Source organism: Phacochoerus africanus, chromosome 16 (assembly GCF_016906955.1).
Source record: "Phacochoerus africanus isolate WHEZ1 chromosome 16, ROS_Pafr_v1, whole genome shotgun sequence".
Classification (NCBI taxonomy): domain Eukaryota; kingdom Metazoa; phylum Chordata; class Mammalia; order Artiodactyla; family Suidae; genus Phacochoerus; species Phacochoerus africanus.
The window spans coordinates 37,530,031-37,550,232 of NC_062559.1; the positions used below are offsets into that span (position 1 = coordinate 37,530,031).

The following is a 20,202-nucleotide window of genomic DNA, read 5'->3' on the forward strand; positions in this document are numbered from 1 at the left end:
AGTGTCCATGAGGATGTGGGTTCCATCCCTGGCCCCGCTCAGTGGGTTAAGGATCCGGCATTGCCGTGAGCTGCGGTGTAGGTCACAGAAAAGGCTCAGATCCAGCATTGCTATGGCTGTGGTGTAGGCTGGCAGCTACAGCTGAGATTTGCCCCCTAGCCTGGGAACTTCCATATGCCACGAGTGCGGCTATAAAAAGACAAAAAATAAATATATATACTACTGTAAAGGCTTTGAAAGTGGAACTGATGTTGACATAACAACCTCCCAGAAGGCTGGTTAGAACTTGCCACCCAAACCTAAATGGGTTGATTGCCTAATAAGACAAAAATACAAGACTCCGAGTCTTATAATATCAGAAATTCTTAGGATAAAATCCAAAATTACTTAGCATATAAGGAACCAGAAAAGTCTCAGTTCACATGGGAAAAGAAGACTAACAGATGTCAGTGCCAAAATGATGCAGATTTTGAAACTATCTGACAGCAAATTTTATAGCAGTGGTTGTAAAATGCACCTCGTATTCCTTTTTACAGGTTCTCATATGAGAACAAAATTATATAATTCACATATTCTCATGTAAGAATTGAATCTATTTCAGTCATTACTAATGTCTATAATTAGGTAGGTATCTGAGATAGCTTACTAGCTGAGCTGCTCCTTGGTAGCTGTCAGAACTTGAGCAAGTCTCTTTCCCTCTCTGGGCCTCGTCTGTAAAGAGGGCTACTTGATCATGTGCCCTCAGAGGTCCCTACCCAGCTCTGATGCCCCAGGACTTTACACATGATTCTAAGAAGGGCTCAGAGGCTGAGTTATAAAGCTAGTGATGCTGAAGCCTGGAGACCCCTCACTTGACTGGTGTCCAGATGGATTTATAAAATTTACTAGCTTGAGATATTTAACCACAATTGGTTCAGATTCTTGTCCCTTTCCACTCTGGCTTCCCTTTATGTTGGGTCTCATTTTTGTGTTTTGTGTTCCAAATTATATAAGCTTCAGAACTCAAGCCCCAGCTATGCCCCACCCTGTTCAGAGAGTTATAACAGACAGCATTGAACTAGAGGTTTGTTTCTGAGTCGTGGATAGAAAGCATCAGGTATTTCATTGGGAATTTATTACCAAGTTCTTCTCTTAGGACTTCAAGAGAAAAAACACCTACTTTTCTTTCAGTGCTCAGCTTAACCTCACTTCTCCAGGGCCTCTCAGAATCCCTGACACTTGATGTTCATTACTTGTTTAATAACTATAAGTTTCATAAGTACAGGGAACATATCTTTTCTGTTTCCTGATGTGTCCCCAGCATCTATTACGGCCTGACACATAGTAAGTATTCCATAAACACTGCTGAATGAAGGAACTAATTTATGAAATAGTTAATCATAAAGTAATTAATTGATAACTTATGAAGATCTATTATATTTAAATATATCCCATCCCTTTGCATGAAGAAATGGAAACTGAGCACTTACTCCGGTCCAGGCACAACAAATTACAGGCTCATTTAGAAGACCAATAAGGGTGCCTTACCAGTTGATTCACATGTTCAGAATATGAAGCATTTGCTACTGCAGTCAACACTACTGCAGCAGTAGAAATGTCATCTGAAATTTCCTTATGAAAGGACAACCAATGCACAGATTATATGAAACTCTTCTTTTCTTGTCATGCACTGTGCCTGGCAAGGGACTGGATGAGCCAGAATTCAGACTTTTGTGGCCAGTAAGGACCCTGTTCCTTCCTTAACTGGGGACAGGTGGATTCTCCACTAGACCACCTTGATAAATATATTAAATATCCCCATTTTATAGTCAAGACGTTTCCATTTCTCTGCACTATCATTGTTCAGGAGACCAGGCATGGACCAGGTAAGAGACCAGGTATGGACCTCCTAAGGGTAGTGCCAGTTATTCAAATGCCCACCTTGTTTTCCCACATCCCAGAGCCCAGGAGCTGCCATTCCTTCCTCCTCACATCTTCCAGTCCCCATGGTTTTACTAAGGATTTTCTGTAATGGTAGCAGCAGCAATGACCAAATCAGCAGCTGAGGAGGTATGTACATAGGAAGAGAAAGAAAAGAGAGATTGGAAAGGAGAGAGAAGCATGATGATGGGGCTGGCGGAAGGAGCACAGAACCGCAGGAAAGGGGGGCTAAAGTGAGAGAAAGTGACATGGGAATTACATAAGCTAATTACATCATCTCATACAACTGAGATTTCCAAAAGGAAATGGAAATCCTGGAAGGTGCAATGACTTTGGGCCAGAGAAGATTCTGTGCTTATATTATAAATATCCACCAGAATAAAAAAAATAAAATTGAGGTAAAGAAGAGGGGACACTTCCTCTCGCCTTGGGTGGATGATCGTGGTTGCTCCTTTTAAATCCACCACAAGCCGTTGCCATTGGCCTGCCGTCTTTGTCCTGAGCAGCAGAGGGATGTGGGGTGCGGACCCAGGGAGGTTTCCATTTCCATCTCCCCCAAGCTCCATGGGTGCTCTGCACCTCGCAGTCCCAGTTGTACTCTGGATAGTGAGGAAAATTATTGGCCTGACATGGTCCTTTAATTTTTTTTTCCCACCCATGGCCTGAGCTTTCATTAGTTTTCATTTCTCATTAAGAGAAAAATCAAAGAGTGAGAATTAAACACCTCTTGATGTATTATCTTACTGCAAATGGGAGGTTGAGTGTCCCGGGGCTGGCACTGAGCCGATGAGATGAGTGAGCTTCCCTAGGCACCCAGCAGCGGCCCTCCTTCTTTTCCCTCTTGAGAACAAGAGGGAACAATCTCACACCTAGAAGTATTTTGAGTCTCTATGCTTAGGACTTGGCATTGTAAAATCTGGCACGTTCTCTGAGCAGAGGTAATAGGCTCAAATCACATTGAGTTTTCCAGGTTTGAACTTGCATTAAACCTTTCACCAGTACTCAGTTCTGTGTCTACCCCCACAGATGCTAGTCCTTAGCTCTAGAGACTGTGACCAACTCATCTGTGAATTCCTGCTTTATGGCAGGCACTTAACAAATGAATGGAGAGTGTGGATGCATGCATGCTGAGACTTGACTGCCCTTAATTTGTATGTCTGTGTGCATAGCAATACCATGCCTCCCAATGAAAAGGAAACACAGACAGCATGGTGTGTCCGCAAAAGAAAATTAAACATAGGATTGCCATATGGTAATTCAGTTACCTAAAACGATTTCAATTACCTAAAAGAACTGAAAGTAGGGACCTAAACAGATACTTACACACCAGTGTTCATTGCAGCATGGTCACGATAGTCAAAATGTAGAAGCCATGCAAATGTCCATCAGTAGATGAATGGACAAACAAAATGTGGTGTGTACATACAATGGAGTATTATGCAGCCTTTAAAAGGAAGGAAATTCTGGGAGTTCCCTTGGTGGCTCAGAGGTTAATGAACCCAACTAGGATCCATGAGGATGCGGATTCCATCCCTGGTTTTGCTCAGTGGATCCAGGATCCGGCATTGCCAAGAGCTGTGGTATAGATTACAGATGGGGCTCAGATCCTGTGCTGCTGTGTCTGTGGCATAGGCTGGCAGCTACAGCTCTGATTTGACCCCTAGCCTGGGAACTTCCATATGCTGCAAGTGTGGTCCCTAAAAAGCAAAAAAAAAAGGAAGGAAATTCTGACATACGCTACTGATGGATACAGTCTGAAAATATTATGCTAAGTGCAATAGGCCCGACCCAAAAAGACAATACGGTATGATTCCATCCAGAGTAGTTAATGTGTACTGACAGGAAGTAGAATGGTGTTATCAGAAGCTGGGGGAGGCATTGATGAGGAATTGTTCTTTAATGGGTACAGGGCTTCAGTTGGGATGATGGAAAAATTCTGGAGAAGGATGAGTGATTGTTGCCCAACAATGTGAACATACTTAATGCCATTAAACTGCACACTAAAAAGAGTTAAAAATAGGTTTATGTGTTGTATATTCTACCACAATAAAAAGGAAATAAAGCAATATTCATTTAATGTACTAACATTCCTGAATCAGCCAAGAGAACATCAGTGCTGCCATACAGTTTGCATCTAGTTGTACATGGAAAAAGATGCAGTCCCTACGTGGACACAGAGTTTCCAGGGAACATGGGCTGGCTTTCTCCTCACGGCTGTGCACTGCCTTTTCCCGAGTGGGTCTGCAGGAACACCCATGAGCCTTCCCCCCAAGCTTCCAAGGCCAGAATTACTTGGAGAATCTTTGTCCCTTGAGTTGTCCCACCCACCTGAGGGATTACTCACGAATTACCACAGACTGTCTTCCAAGGGACAAAGAAGCACTAAACCCATTTGGGTTCACTCTTTCTAGACTCCCAGTCTAAGGAAGCAATGTCCCACAGGGAGCCAGAGCTCAGTATTACAGGAAGGACTGAGTTTGAATTGCAGCTCTCCAAGTGATTAGTTATGTGGCTTTGGGCAGGTCACTTTAAGTGAGCTTCAGTCTTCTCATCTATAAAATGGATATACCGGAGTTCCTACTGTGGTGCAATAGGATCCGTGGAGTCTTGGGAGCCCTGGGATGCAGGTTCTATCCAGCCCGGCACAGTGGGTTGAAGATCCAGCATTGCCGCAGCTGTGGCTTAAATCTTGACTGTGAATCAGATCTGATCTCTGGCCTGGGAACTCCATATGCTGCAGGGCGACCAAAAGAGGAAAAATAAAATTAAATTTAAAAATGAAATAAAATAAAAATACTACTATACCTACCTCACACAGTGGTGCTAAGACCTAAATAAACTAATAAGTGCTTTAGAGAGTGTCTATAATAAAATGAGTGTTCAGTAAATACAATTTTCGTATGAGAGATGCATTACACACTGTAAGAGGGGTAGCGGAAGGATGGTCCTGCATGTCATTGCAGGAGCTGAAATACATCAGCTCTGGCATCTGAATCTTGCGTCTGGCCAGCCAGCCAGGAGGGGGTCAGGAGTGAGCAGGAAGACCAGCAGGCAATTGAATGGGGCTTTCTAAGGAGATGGGCAGTTTTCAAATAATACTTTTTACTGGCCTCTCATCCCTCAACTCATTCCTTCAGCTTTGGATAGTTTCTGTCTTTGCCAATAGAAGAGTATCTATTTACTAGAAAGCGAACCCATTCATGCTTAGGAAATGTCTTGAAACATGTGAATCGAAAATCTTGGAATCGTGTTAATCAATGCCAAGTAAACAGGAAACCCATTAAGGAGAGTTCCAGGATGAAATCATTCCCGTCGGCATGATGGTTGGAGGACCTCTGATTGTACAGCGATGCTTCCTCCATGATTGCTGTCAATCAATCAAGCTCTTATACTGATAGTGCTGAATTGAACTGACTGATTCTAATTATTTTCTTCATTTTATTTATTCAGGTGCATCTTCCCAAAACCTGGAGAGCTTTATAGAAAGGTAAGAGGAAAAAAGAAAGATATAATAAATTGTTTTTAAATTATGTTTCTATTTCCAAAAATGAAGAAAAACTCTCTGTTATTAACCAGTGACCACTTGTACTGGGCATCTGTAGCTTGTTGGTCACTGTCTAAACACTGGGAAGTTATCACTTCTTGGGCCAGTGAGCCTAGGAAGTGATTAATTTGCATATGTCCTTTAAAAAGTATCATAAAATTTTGGAGTTCCTGTTGTGGCGCAGTGGTTAACGAATCTGACTAGGAACCATGAGGTTGTGAGTTCGATACCTGGCCTTGCTCAGTGGGTTAAGGATCCGGCGATGCCGTGAGCTGTGGTGTAGGTCGCAGACGCGGCTCGGATCCCACGTTGCTGTGGCTGTGGTGTAGGCCGGCAGCTACAGCTCCGTTTAGACCCCTAGCCTGAGAACCTCCGTATGCCACGGGAGCAGCCCTAAAAAAGGCAAAAGACCAAAAAAAAAAAGGTATCATAAAAATGCACACAACATGGGCAAAACTTAGGTCTGGCCAGAGTATCTGAAAAAGACAAAAAAGTTTGTTTCTTATTCCTGCTTTATGAACGAGAAAATTTTGCACTCAAAATCCAGAAGCAAGGCTCTAGGTGCCCAGAGTAGAAACCTTGGGAAACCCTTGCTCTTTCAAAGGTGACTGCAGTTCCACAGCTGTCAAATCCGGACATAAGTAACTCAGGTAACTCACCTGTGTTTATTGATGACAAATGCTGTGAAAGATGCTATGAAGATGGTAGCACATCCCCCTGCTGGAGACTTCAGTCTGCTCTTTTTAAATCTGTGCATATATGTGCTCTTTTCCTAATGGAGAAGTGGGTTAAAGATGATAGAGAAGAGGGGAAATGGGAATGGTGATACTGGACGGAAAGAAAAATAGCAAAATTTTACCAAAAGAATGGTCAAAGATGCTCTCACAGGTCAGTTAGTTACAAAGCTAGGCTTCCAAAGGTTTGCCATTCTAATTCCATCTATGGCTTCTCAGTTTGTCTAGGAACCAGCTGCTGGACCATCCAGCCATCGTCATATATGCCATGATTGGAAATGATGTTTGCAACGGGTGAGTTACTGAGAAACGTTTTGAAAATTCTTTGACTCTGAATTTCCCCCTTGTCTCCACTCGACTCCACGCCATTACAGTAGCTGCTGAATTGTATTTCCCTATCTTAGTAAGTCCTAGACACATGTGAACTCAACAGAACCAAGTTGCAAAGCTGAAAGATCCTTTTTTAAATATCAGACCCATTAATCCCTTGCTCTGATTCACAGCAAATGGGTGTGTCATGATCAGCTCTGAGCTGTATCACAAGAAATATGCTGCCTCCAGCCCAAGTTCCAGGGTTGAGAATCATGACTTTTTAAATGAAACCAGGCAAAGTCATGGCTACCCCATAAGAATAGCTTCTTCACTCACATTCTGATTTTCTTCCTCGTGAGGTAGATAGAGCACAGACTTAAAGCTTTGCAGAGAAACTGTACCTAATTCGCAGCCAATTCTACTTCTGCTCATGGCCAAGGTAAGAAAGGAGTTTTGCTAAACTGCTAACATCAGTGGTGATTTCAAAATGTTGAGTGCCTTCATCCCCCACAACATTTTGGAAAGTTTCTCAAAGTCTCTGTGTATCCTTAAGAATATGTCACACATGAGGATGCCATCTGTCCTATGATCATGGCCAAAAAGAAAAAAAAAAAAAAGGTGAGATCAGCTCTAAGATCAGCTCTAAAACAATTTCCCAGTAACTACCTACCCACTATTTTAGAAAACAGAAAAGCAAAGCCAAGACAGGTGATGTGGCTTTCCCAATGAATTGATTGATGGGAGAGCTGGACACCAACCCTGAAGGTTCTAGAGGCAGCCTCTGTGCTCACTGGCCACCTTCTGCTTTCCTGTACTTCGCTCACCAAGCTTTCTAAGCCTGTGCTATGAGCACAGTTCTATACTATGAAAGAGTATTTGTACTCATGGCTACCTCTCTGAGAGCCCCAGAACCCTTATGGTGAAGGAGGCGTAGACGTCATCAGTGACGTGGCTTCAGGGCAAGAGATACCACACTGTGATCCAGAGATGCTGAACCACCTCTGGGACCTCCTAGGCTGCTTTACCCTACATGCTGGGGACCCAAGTCCCACAGGTGGCTCAGTGATGATCTCCAGTAGAGAGCGAGCACCCCCCAAACCTCCCATGAGCCAAGAGCCACAACACTCCCTATGTCATCTCATGGCCAGAGCAGCCCTCAGAAGCAAGTGCCACTGTCCCATTTTACAAATGAGCTTCTGTGAGGTTAGTTAAAGGACTGACTTCTACTGCTACTGAGCAGAAATCTGAGCACCAAACCAGGTTCTCTGCCTAAATTCTGTGTTCTTTCTACAGTCCACACTTAGCTTATTTGCTTTCTTTTATGCAGTCACTTTAAAAAGTATGCATTGATGCCTATGATGTGCCAAGCTCTGTGTCCTGCTCTGGGATACAGCATCAAAGAGGCCACCATCCCTGACCTCAGGGAGGTTATGGAAGGAGAAACAATGAACTTCAGCCCCCATCCCCATTACTAAACAGAACAAACCTATGGTCGGATCGGCTAGTGCCCCTCCACCTTCTGGCTCCTGTACCCCCAGAGGGGACAGAGAACAAGCTGGTTATACTGGGTAACGAACACCTGCAGAAAGAGGCTTTGATTCTAAAAGCCAAAATCCCTGAAACTGCATTTTTTTAGCAGAAGCTGCACACCCAGAGGCCCTTCCAGCCCAGTCCTGCTCTTCCTTTTCCAAGGAGCCAAAGGACAGGCAGACATCAGCCAGAGACCTGGGCCAGCCTCTCTCCACGCTGGGGATCTGGGCAGAGAAACAGCAAGCATTTGGGTGAAAGAATGGAGTTGGCAGTGCGGGATGTCCCCGCGGTGCCCACTCTGCAACGTCCTGTGGAGGGGTTAGAAAAATAAAGACAGATGGTAACTGTACCTCCCCATCTGCCAGAACGTCAAGGTGGAGTAGATTCCCCCAAATGAGCAGAGTGATTGCATAAAAAAGCTCAAGCCAGCAACGAATTGCATAATAAGTCCGTCCTGGAAAGACTTTGAGGATATTTGCTTGACTCTTTTCTTTTTTTAACGATGATGCTAGCTAGCTCTTACCGAAGTGATACAGCTGCGTGCTTCTTTCTCAATTCTCTAAACTCATGTAATCGGTAAATGCTTGTTACATGAATGAAGGTCATGACTGGAAGATAGCTTTTAGCATCATGAATGCAACAAGAAAGGTAACATAGTCTAAGGGTAACAGCTTTCTCATTGTACCTCTACTCACCTGGGCCTAAGCGAACCTAGCTTCCTTGGGCTTCTGTCACTGCCTTCAAAAGCTGTAGAGTGTGCATAATACAGAAGGAGAAAACTCCCTGGAAGTAGGGCAAGCCTGAGTGAGTTACAGCAGCAGAGGCTTGGGTAGTAAAGGCAGCAATGAGAAACGGGAAGGACTTCAAGAGCCTCAGGTCATAAAGGACAGTGACAGCCCTTCCCCAATATCCCAACATGACATCCTGGAAAAGAATATTGTAATCACTGGTAACATGATAAAAAAAAAATAGACAAGCATCTAACACTAGCCACAGAAATGGTGGACATGGTTGCATTTTTTTAGAGTGGACCTAGAAAGTATAAACATTTTTTCATCTATAGAGAGCACTAGGTTTTCCGTGTCGCCAGCTCCCAAGTATTTCTCTGCGATGCTGATGGATCAGATGTCGCCCAGGACAGCTGATCAGCAGTGGGTTAAGAGGAAGCAGCCAAGGGGCTGGTAGCTGACAGCCCCCAAGGACCCTGGACTGCCAGGTAGGAGTCCATTCTATCCAGTCCAGGGCAGAAAACCAGCAGAGAAGGGAACGGACAGAACTCCTGCTGCCCAGAGGTATTCTCTCTCCCCGCCACCTGGCCAGAGGTGTGGTGGCCAAGGGAATGACAACGAGTTTCTCAACCAGCCAGCATGTTCCAGCCTGTACCGTCTTTTAGGGGACCCAGCATCTCTATGCATCGGGTTATGTGCGCCCAGTGAGTCCCCACCCCATCCCTAGTCTATATCAAGACACTTCCTCAAGGAGGTTGGGCGGGAGGTGAGTGATGTGCTTACGACTGGCGGGCCTGAAGGCAAGGGCTACCTGTGTCTCCTGGATGTTTCATAAGCAGGAAAGCCAGCTGCGAGTGGAATCTGAGCCCTTGGTCACAACAAGTCCGTGCACTTCCGCTTTGCTTCTGGGCAGCATTTTCTGCAGAGGCCCTTTGCCTTCTTCCTTGCAACAGGGTGCACCTGCCATCAGCCAGCTGAAGTCTGGCTGGAACACCTGCCAGGGTAGTGAAATGATTGTGGCTGGCCTGGCACCCAGCTCCCAAGGCTTATTTTGCATGATCAGGCACAATTCATTAGGATGAGGATGGACGCCGAGCCACCCCAAAGGCAAGGCTCTTCATCTGTTCCAAGGCCACCCAGGTGTCCCTGACATGTGAGAGCGTGGTGGGCACCAGCTTCTCTTTCATTACTTTCTTGGCATGAGCGTCTCGTCTCTCAGCCTGGTTTTTGTTTTTCTCCTCTGTAAGCCCAGCACCCCCAGCCCCTCAGCTCTCCATCGGAATGACTGGCCTGAGCTCCCCAGTGTCTGAAGAGGGATGCAAGGCCTGAGGTGGGCAGACAAACTTGGGATGGCCAAGCAGACCTGATTCCAGAGCACTTGGAAAAGAGGGTTAGACAACCTCAGCTCAGCACATTCAGCCTCTGACAGCAAGGAAGGTCTAGGAGGTGTTTCCCAAACCACTGGGACTCTTTGGTTCCAGACTACGAGCACTCAGTCCTCAGAAATCACCAGAGGAGGAGTTCCCGCTGTGACTAATGATCTGGCTTGTCTCTGTGGCATTGCTGGTTCAATCTCCAGCCCTGCACAGTGGGTTAAAGGACCCAGCATTGCCGTAGCTACCACATAGTTTGCAGCTGCAGCTTTGATTTGATCCCTGCCCCAGGAACTTCCATATGCCATGGGGGTGGCCAAAAAAGTAAAAAAAAAAAAAAAAAAAAATCACCAGAAGAGAAAGAGTACACAGATCAAAATGGTATTGAGAATTTTTCAGGGCCGGAATCAGAGGGATCTTCTGTGGCATCCAGAAGAGGGGACCCACCGCACCTGTCACTCAGACCCTTTTGCCCTCACCTGAACTAAGAAGTGGTTTCTTTTGCCATGCACACTGCAGGATTTATCTGGCAGTGCACATGTGCAAGTTATCCAGCTGTACCTGATGGAGCACAGATGGCTGGAGGATGTTCCAGCAGAAACACCAAGGCCTCCATTCTGATTTCACTTAGCAGCTAGCCTTTTTGGTTATGCTTGCTTAATTTGTGAGGTACCCTTTCATAAATGCAAATTAGCTGAAATTCTTTGTTTATCATCAGGGTTGTATCTCTAACGGCAACAGAAAAATCATTAAATAGGGAGTTTGGGAGACTTTGCACCATCTTAACTCATCCTGCCTTTAGGTGGTTGAAGAGCCTTAGCTCGGCATAACGGCTTTGTGCCAAAGTGCTGTTGTATCAGCAGGAAAGAAAATAAACAAACCTGAAATGCCAAGGCAAAAGTTGATAGGCGTGCATTCGCTTTACCAATGACAGAAGTCTGGATATAGACAAAGCTTGCTTTATTTCTCCCCTGTGGTCACACTCTAAACCCACGATGAAGATGAAACCTGGTTACTCTGGATGGGTTCTCCTGGCCTGAACAAACCCACAAGGCAACCTGAAACCCCTCCACAAACTGGGGTTCTTCTGGTGCTTCTGTGCATCTGCAAATCAAACCAAGCCTTGGCAACCTTTTGCCCCTGGTAGGTAGGCAACCTTTTCTCAAATCCTTCTGAGTGCATTTTTATGCAGGTGGTGAAGCTTTTTATTCATAAAGTTGTATAATTGTTCCCAAAGTAAGGAACTATTCTACATGCCAGGGTTTTGTGAAATGGGACATCCTTTTCTCTTTCTTCCTATCTCTTTCTCTATCAGAAAGTCCAAGGAACTCATTACCTAGTGTAGGAGCACATACACCAAACACAGCAAGTGCCCAAACATCAGACTCCCTCTGCCTTTTCCTTGGTGTGGGGACATGTTTCTTGTCACAGAGTGGCCCATGGGACTCTCTCACCCATGGCCAGCCTGTCACTCTGGATAGCAACAATGTGAAAACTGATTTTATTTGACTAAGTGAAATAGATGAAGGGAAATGACATTAAATTACAGTGTTTTCTGCCGCTCCTGTTAAATTGAGCTTTCTTCCTCATTTTAGAAAGAATAAAAATGGTGTGAGAACCTCTTTCATTTTGTTACTCTGATTACAAAATAGCAGCTGTTGTGAAAAAAGTTCAAATAATACAGGGTGTAGGAAGTGAAAGTTTCCCCAAAGTCACTCCCTAACAACCCCCACCACTCTGCTCCAAGCTAACCAATAGTGACACTTTCCTGTATTTGCATCCATATTTTTTCTATGCAAATTCTCATTTACAGGCTGGTTAATATTCACTGAAGTTGAAATAACGTTATACTTACTGTTCCGTAATTTGTTCTTTTCAATCAACAATACTTTTTAGCAGTCTTTTCCATACCATTGCATACAGATTACTTTATTCTTTAAAAAATTGTTCTGTTGAAGTGAAATTCACATGATGTAAAATTAACCATTTTAGAGTGAACAATTCAGTAGTATTTAGTACACTCAGAATGTTGTACAAGCATCACCTATATCTAGTTATCTAGTTATTTCATTCCTTATAATGGCTGTATAGAGTTTTACTGCATGGATGTGCTATAATTTGTGTAGCCAGGATTTTTACCTTTTTCCAGTTTTACTCCAGTCCAAGAAATGTTGCATATGTGTATGTACTTTTTTGCACATGCGTGGAAACGTTATGGTAGGACAACTTCCCAAAAAAGAAATGTCAAGGTCAAAAGTTAGGCCAACTTCAAATTTTGACACATTTTGAAAAACTCCTCGCAAACTAGGAACACCAATATGCATTTAAGAGCAGCTCCCTTAAAAGTGACAGTAGTGGATACACCTGAGGGGCCTCTTCCCCTTTTCCCGTGTCTCTCATGCCTCAGGTCCAGCTTGTGAGAAATGAACTCCTTTTTCTGGCTTGGAATCTCTATTAAGTTTCCTGGGACTGCGGTGACAAAATACCACAAGCTAGGAGACCTGAAACAGCAGAAATGTATTCTCTCACAGTGCTGGAGGCTATAAGTCCAAAATCAAGGTGTTGGCAGGGCCATGCTCCCTCTGAAGTGTCTCGGGAAAAATCCTTCCCTGTCTCTTCATCCTTCCTGGGGAATCCTGAAGATTCCTTGGCTTGTGGCAGCACAATTCCTACCTCCACTTCCAGCTTCACTTGGCCTTCTTCCCTGGGTGTCTCTCTTCATTGTATTTAAGGCCCACCCTAATCCAGTATGACCTCATCTTAACTGAATATATCTGCAGAGACCCTGTTTCCAAATAAGATCACATTTTTTTTTTTTCTTTCACAGCCGCATCTGCAGCATATGGAGGTTCCCAGGCTAGAAGTCCAGTGGGAGCTACAGCTCCGACTTATGCCATAATCACGCAATGACAGATCCGAGCCACATCGGCGACCTGTGCCACAGCTTGTGGGAACGCCAGATCCTTAACCCACTGAGCAAGGCCAGGGATTGAACCCAAGTCCTCATGGATGCTATGACGGATTCTTAACCTGCTGAGCCATACTGGGAACTCCATAAGATCACATGCTGAGGGATGTTCTTCACTCTCCTACAGGATCATTAGGTGAATCTGGAATTTTAAGAACTTAAAAATAGAAAACAACTACAGCATGATTCCATTTAGATTAACAACAGGCAATTTAAAACCTAAAGAGTAGATTAAAATCTCAGAGAATTCTATATTCTACTCCCAGGTTAATGCAGGTTAGTATCTTAATTCAAAATGTGATGTTTTCTTGAAGGCTTGTACAAAAGTCAACTGTGCAAAAAATGAACAATAGTAGATTTATGTATTAAATCCAAAAAATATTCTAACATCCCTATTTATACCTTGCCTTTTAAATACAACTGGAAAGAGAGAAAGAGAAAGGGAGGGAGGAAGGAAGGAAGGAAGCAGAGGAAGGCAAGAAAGAAGAAAGGAAGGGAAAAGTAAAAGGAATTTTCAAGGTTGTATTTCTAGTATTTTGTACATTCCTTACTTTTTTTTTTATAATTTTTTTTTTATTTTCCCACTGTACAACAAGGGGGTCAGGTTATCCTTACATGTATACATTACAATTACATTTTTTCCCCCACCCTTTCTTCTGTTGCAACATGAGTATCTCGACAAAGTTCTCAATGCTATTCAGCAGGATCTCCTTGTAAATCTATTCTAAGTTGTGTCTGATAAACCCAAGCTCCCATCCCTCCCACTCCCTCCCCTCCCATCAGGCAGCCACAAGTCTCTTCTCCAAGTCCATGATTTTCTTTTCTGAGGAGATGTTCATTTGTGCTGGATATTAGATTCCAGTTATAAGTGATATTATATGGTATTTGTCTTTGTCTTTCTGGCTCATTTCACTCAGTATGAGATTCTCTAGCTCCATCCATGTTGCTGCAAATGGCATTATGTCATTCTTTTTTATGGCTGAGTAGTATTCCATTGTGTATATATACCACCTCTTCCGAATCCAATCATCTGTCGATGGACATTTGGGTTGTTTCCATGTCCTGGCTATTGTGAATAGTGCTGCAATGCCATTCCTTACTTTTGTTCTTTTCCAAACCAAATGAAAGTAAGTCAGCCAGACCAAATTCAGTGATATCTAATTGAAGTTAAAGATTTGCTGCTTTAAATTCATCTGTGACTTACATCTTTGTCTTAAATTCTCTGACTTCAAGATTGCATTCTTATAACTACTTTCAGCACTGCCTTTTCCTGTTTTCACTAACTTGTATGGAACAAGAAAATTAAAATATAATTTAAAATTTCTAATATCCTTTATAAAGCACAAGCACTACTATATAGAGAAAAGACAGTGATGTAAATTGGAATTGCCTGTTGACAATTTTGCAAGATAGTATCGCAAGGGTATAGCCTGGAAGAGCAGTCTATCAGGAAATCATAAAAGTTCATATTCAGTGTAGAAAGGAAAGATGTAGTGGGGACACATAAAATCATTTCATTTCTCAGTGAAATTCTATTTCTCTGACTCTGATACAGGTGAAAAATTTTAAATACCAAGTTGCAGATCTCAAGGTGGTGTCAAATAAATAATAAGCAATGCCAGACTCCTTTGATTCCATTAACTGTGTATAACAGTGAGGACAGATGAAGTTATGCTGCAGGAACAAACAGCCCCTAAATTCCTAGTACCATAAGTAATAAATATTTATTAACACTACATTGTGCCTGAGCTCTGTTCCAGGACTCATATTGGTGAAGCACCTGTTTTCTAGTATAAAAAAAAAGATCACCCACACCCATGGCAAAGAGAAAGGGCATCCTAGATAGAAGCTCTCATATAACCAAGCATGACATGTCATTTCTGTTCACAGTCCACAGGCCAGACCAGTCAGTGGCCCACCCAACCTCAAGGGAGTCAGAAAACCAAAAACATTTTGCAAATAACACCAATAACCACAACATCGTGTGTGTATGTGTGTGTGTGTGGGGGGGGGTTGTATTTGCATGCATTTATTCTTATAATCTACTGAGATATTTTGTTTCTTTTGCCAACAGGAAAACTAACCCAGTCCCAGCAATGACCACTCCTGAGAAACTCTTCTCCAAGGTCATGCAGACTCTGCAGTATCTAGATTCCCACCTACCAAACGGCAGCCATGTTATCTTATTCGGCTTACCAGATGGAACCTTTCTCTGGGATAATTTGCACAACAGATATCATCCTCTCGGTATCAGTTTGAAGATGCCTTTACTCTTTAACAATGTCAGTGTATTTATAGTTCAAATATATGTAGTTCAAACGATATAGCAATACACTTAAAATGCCACCAGTGCTGATTGAAGGGAAGAGCACTCAGGTACAGGATCTAAAGGTCTGTCTTCAGAGGTAGCCCGAACCAGATCCAAAGTCAGAAGGGCAGATGTCGTTAGTAAAGAATTAGGACAAATTGAAAGGTAAGAGTTTAAATCAGGAAACTCCTTCACTGAAGGTGAAATCTAGAATGAGCCAGTGAAGCCCAAACAAGAGACAGAAAGGGGACAGATAAGAATCAAAGGCAAGCATTTCTCCAAACCTCAGTGGCGAGTGCCCCCTGGTGGCCAGGATTCTGTGCACCCTGGTGACCAGTTAGAATTCTGTAGAACGTTGTCTTCCAAAGGGCTTGCTCCCTGCTTCTGTACTGTCTTGGAGTCCTTGGCTCTAAAACGCTTTAAAGTTCTAAGAAATTTATTTTTTTTAGAATATGTGTGTATATGATCTATCTAAACCATTCTCTCCTTTTGTTCTCTGAAATTCCACGATTAGAGATTCAAGCCTTTGCCATAGTTATTGCCTAGTCCCTGCATTTTTTTTTATTTTTATTATAGTTGATTTACAATTTTCTGTCAATTTCATCAGTGACCCAGTTATGTATACATTCTTTTTTTCACATCATCCTCCATCATGTTCCATCACAGGTGACTAGATATAGTTCCCTGCACTATACAGCAGGATCTTATTGCTTATCCACTCCAAATGCAATAGTTTGCAGAGTTCCAGGAATTTCTAATAGCATCTCTAGCATTCCAGATGCTTTACAAACATTGTGAAAGCAGTAGTAATTCACCCTACGCCATGCTGATCCTTGACAATTCTGTGAGATAAATGTTTCCATTAGTTCTAGTTTATAGATGAAAAAAACTAAGGCTCAGAGAGGTTGTCAAATGTTGCACAGCTTATTGTATATGTAATCCGTGTGTAGCAGGGCTCTCTCTCTCTGTGCGTTTCAAGGAAGAATGTCCTTTCAAAAAATATTTATTATATGCCAGGTGCTGTTCTAGGTACTGTGTAACCATCAGTGAATGTAATAGATGAAAATCTATGGGAGTTCCCGTCGTGACGCAGCAGAAACGAATCCGACTAGGGTTTGATCCCTGGCCTCGCTCAGTAGGTTAAGGATCCGCCGTTGCCATGGGCTGTGGTGTAGGTCGCGTCTGTGGCTCAGGTCCTGCATTGCTGTGGCTGTGGTGTAGACCATCAGCTGTAGTTCTGATTTGACCCCTAGCCTGGAAACCTCCATATGCCCCAGATGCGGCCCTAAAAAGCCAAAAAAAAAAAAAAAAAAGGAAGAAGGAAAAGAAAGAAAAGAAAATCTCTGCTAACATAGGGTTATATTCCAGTGGGAGAAAGACTCCAAAAGTCAGAGAATAGTAAGTGTTCCTAGAAAAAATTAAGCAGAGAAGAGGGATGGGCAGTGCCCACCTCGGGCCTCTCTGATGAGCATCTACAAGAAGAGGCCTGGGTACCACGCCCTCAGCCCCACATAGACAGCATCTGTGCTGGTCTTTCGTGGAAAGGGGCTGCCCCTCCCCTGGTGCTGCTATAGCCGCCTCCTTCGACCAACCCAAGCTCTCATGTGCTGGAGGTCCAAGCAGTTTCTTATGAGTCAGGTGAGCAATTCAGAGCAGGAGAACGAGAACCTGAAACTCCTTCCTCAGGGTCCTCCTTAGGGCGTGGGAGCAGAGAACGTCCCCTTGCAAACAGAATGTCCCTGTGTCTTTTCCATCCCACCTTGTCCCCCTCCTACAATCCTGTTTAAGCTGATCTCTCAACCGCCTCCAGCAGGAAGTTCCACCCCTTGCCACAGGAGAAAGGAGCAGGAGCCCTTTACCAGCTCTCAAAGGGCTCTGGTCCCTTCACTGGGGGCCCTCACAGGAGGAGGGGGGGGGTGATGGTAGATACCCACGTTCCAGGCTCCCCACCAATGAGAGACAAGTCTTTCCCCTTCAGTTATGAAGTGTGCACAGATGTTATTACTCCAGGAAAACGCTGTCCAGCCGCTCATGAGGCAGGCACACTCCTCCCGTCCACACAGCTTGGACCACGCCCTTCAGAAATGATAACGTGATCACACAGAGGAGAACTTGACTCCGTTCTGGGCTGCCTTGGACACATGAAGGACAACATGTGGACTGAGAATGTGTCTTTGAGCCAATGGAGGATGAACATTTTAGTTCATCTAAACATCTGTTTTCATGTTCCCAAATTTCCCTGGGGCTAAGAAATGCTGGGGGAGGGGATGTTGCAGGCAGGAGGCAGGGGAGATCTGCCCCTAATTTACTCTATCCCACCCGTAGAGACTTGACTTTGGGTTTTCCGACTTCAAATCCTCTTCCCTTTCCTTGAAATGCAGTTAGACGGTCTCCCTAAATATTCTCAGATATGCCAGGCAGTTCACTTGCCTCAACCATAGTATGAAAAAAATGATTCCATGCAGAGTAGAAGAGAGCAAGGGAAGGGGGTGGGGGGAAGCGATTGTTTGAGGGACTTGCCAATCACTTTGATGGCTTCTCATCCGTGGACAGCCCCCCTGCACCCATCATCATATCACTCCTGGAGGGAGGGTGCTACCAGCATCCAGGGCTAACATCCAGGGATGTCCCTAAGCATCCTGCTGTGCACAGGACAGCCCCTACAAGCCAGAGTGCAAAAAGCACCAAGATTGAGAAGCCCTTCGCTAGGCATTGCCTTACCCTTCAGTGGCCTTCCTCCAGCCGCTCGTCTAGACCAGTGCTTCACAGCACAAAAGCAAAAGGTGGAACAATTTTTTCTACATAGACAAACTTAGTTTGGGGGGGAGGGGGAGGATCCAATTAGGGAGAAAGTTGAAACCACCTAAAATGTGTTGAATGTTTCTAAGTTGTTATTCATAGCCTAAATTATCCCTGCTGCCTGGTTGCCATGGAAAATAAATTACAAATTCCTCAATGAGGCATCAGGGTCCTTCCTAGACAGACTGAGGAGGTGGGTGGGATTTACCCAGCATCCTCATTCCTCCTCTGGCAGCTCCTAACTCACATAAGATGAGAAATTTGAACAAGGGGCCCTGCCCTCACCCTGTCTCCATTCCCCTCCTGCTCTCTATCCGATCTTTGGATCTCTATTCCCAGCAGACAGGAACCAGCCATGAAGCAGGTTAATTCTGGGCCAAGCTCAAGGCTTGGTTGCTCTGCCCTGGTTACGGTGGATCTCATCTTAAGTAAAAGCCAAACGCTGGAGTCTAAGTCCTGGGACACTGTGCTAAGGGTTGTATAAGCAAAGATAGGAGGCCTTTGAGCCAAGAAGTATGACAATGATAATCTGGAGACTGGACTTTAGCCACCCCTTAAGGATTAAGAAGGAGGCCAGGGCAGAGTTCCCATTGTAGCTCAGCAGTAATGAACCCAACCAGTATGCATGAGGACGTGGGTTCCATCCCTGGCCTCACTCGGTTGGGGATCCGGTGTTGCCATGAGCTGTGGTATAGATTGCAGACGTGGCTCAGATCCCAGGTTGCTGTGGCTGTGGTGTAGGCCGGCAGCTACAGCTCCCATTTGACCCCAAGCTGAGAACTTCCATATGCCACGGGTGTGGCCCTAAAAGAAAAAAAAGGAGACCAGGGAACAAAAGGGGACTTGGGGAGAAGCCCCAAGTCCGTGATGCCTCAGTAGGACAGGTGGAAGTTCAGCCCAGGCTTTCAGCAAAGGAAAGGTTAAAGGCTACAGCATCAGACCAGCAGGTAACAAGAGGCCCAGAACAAGAATGGGTGTGTAGCCAGCTCCTGCCAGGGGGGAAGGGGTGAGGAATCCCTCCTAACATCATTCCTCTTAGCCAGTGGCTGTGACAGCCTTGCCATCCCTACCAGTAATTAAAATTCCTGGTGAGAAGGTTTTGTTGTTTTGAGAAGTTGCTGGAAAATAAGTCTCACACAGTAGGATTCTACTCTCATAGATTTTTTGAGAAAGGTGGTATCTGACCAGGGGCGGGTCCTCTCAGGCACAGCCTGAGGATGGCAGTCTTTCTGTTAATATGTCCGAGATACCTGCTATGCGCTTGGGGAATAATGATGATACTTGGGGGAATTCCTTGCCCTCTAAGGAGAGAGAAAAGACAGCTCCGTGGGGGAAAAGAGTACATAGATCCTGACAAGCCACAGGCATCCCAGGCGCTTTCCAAAGGGTTCGATTACGCTCAAGAAACTGGGATTGCCGGCTACAAGTTAAGTCTGCGAGTCGGCCGTCCTCGAAGGGCCTCGACCGCAAACCAACAGCAATAACATCATTTTGCCCCAATTACTCTTCAGCTTGAAACCTAAAGTATTTTAAAATACCTGTGTTATGGTTTCATTTTATTACTAGCTTCCTCCTTGTCTAAAGTAACGTGGTTTGACCAAGGACTAATACACTCAGATTGTATTTCATAAAGACGTGGCTGATCTTTGTTGGTACTAGGCTTTTGTGGTAGCTAAAATTTTAATCATAGCCCCAGCATTACGTAAATGCCAAAGATTCTGCCCTAAAGAACTTAACACAGGACTGAGGCATGAGCTGCTACCATAGAAGCTGGAGGAGAACATACCCCTTGATCTTCAGAAGAAGCGTATGGCAGCCACTGGCCAACCCATAGGCTCCCAACCATTACACGTGCTCATGTACACACACACACACACACACACACACACACACACACACACACACAAACACACACAGGGAATTCCCTTCGTGGCACAGCGGAAACGAATCCGACTAGTATCCATGAGGATGCGAGTTTGATCCCCG

At 44.4% G+C, this 20,202-nt stretch overlaps 1 protein-coding gene across 6 annotated transcripts in view; it reads left to right on the forward strand.

Annotated features, from left to right (window-relative positions):
* AOAH (acyloxyacyl hydrolase) overlaps nucleotides 1-20,202 on the forward strand; it is a 180,790-nt gene that overhangs the window by 137,150 nt on the left and 23,438 nt on the right. For all 6 annotated transcript variants that reach the window (XM_047763046.1, XM_047763049.1, XM_047763047.1 and 3 more), the window contains 3 exons: nucleotides 5,371-5,407; nucleotides 6,418-6,492; nucleotides 15,184-15,356. In XM_047763046.1, coding sequence (XP_047619002.1) covers nucleotides 5,371-5,407; nucleotides 6,418-6,492; nucleotides 15,184-15,356 — 285 coding nt within the window. The remainder of the gene's footprint in view (nucleotides 1-5,370; nucleotides 5,408-6,417; nucleotides 6,493-15,183; nucleotides 15,357-20,202) is intronic.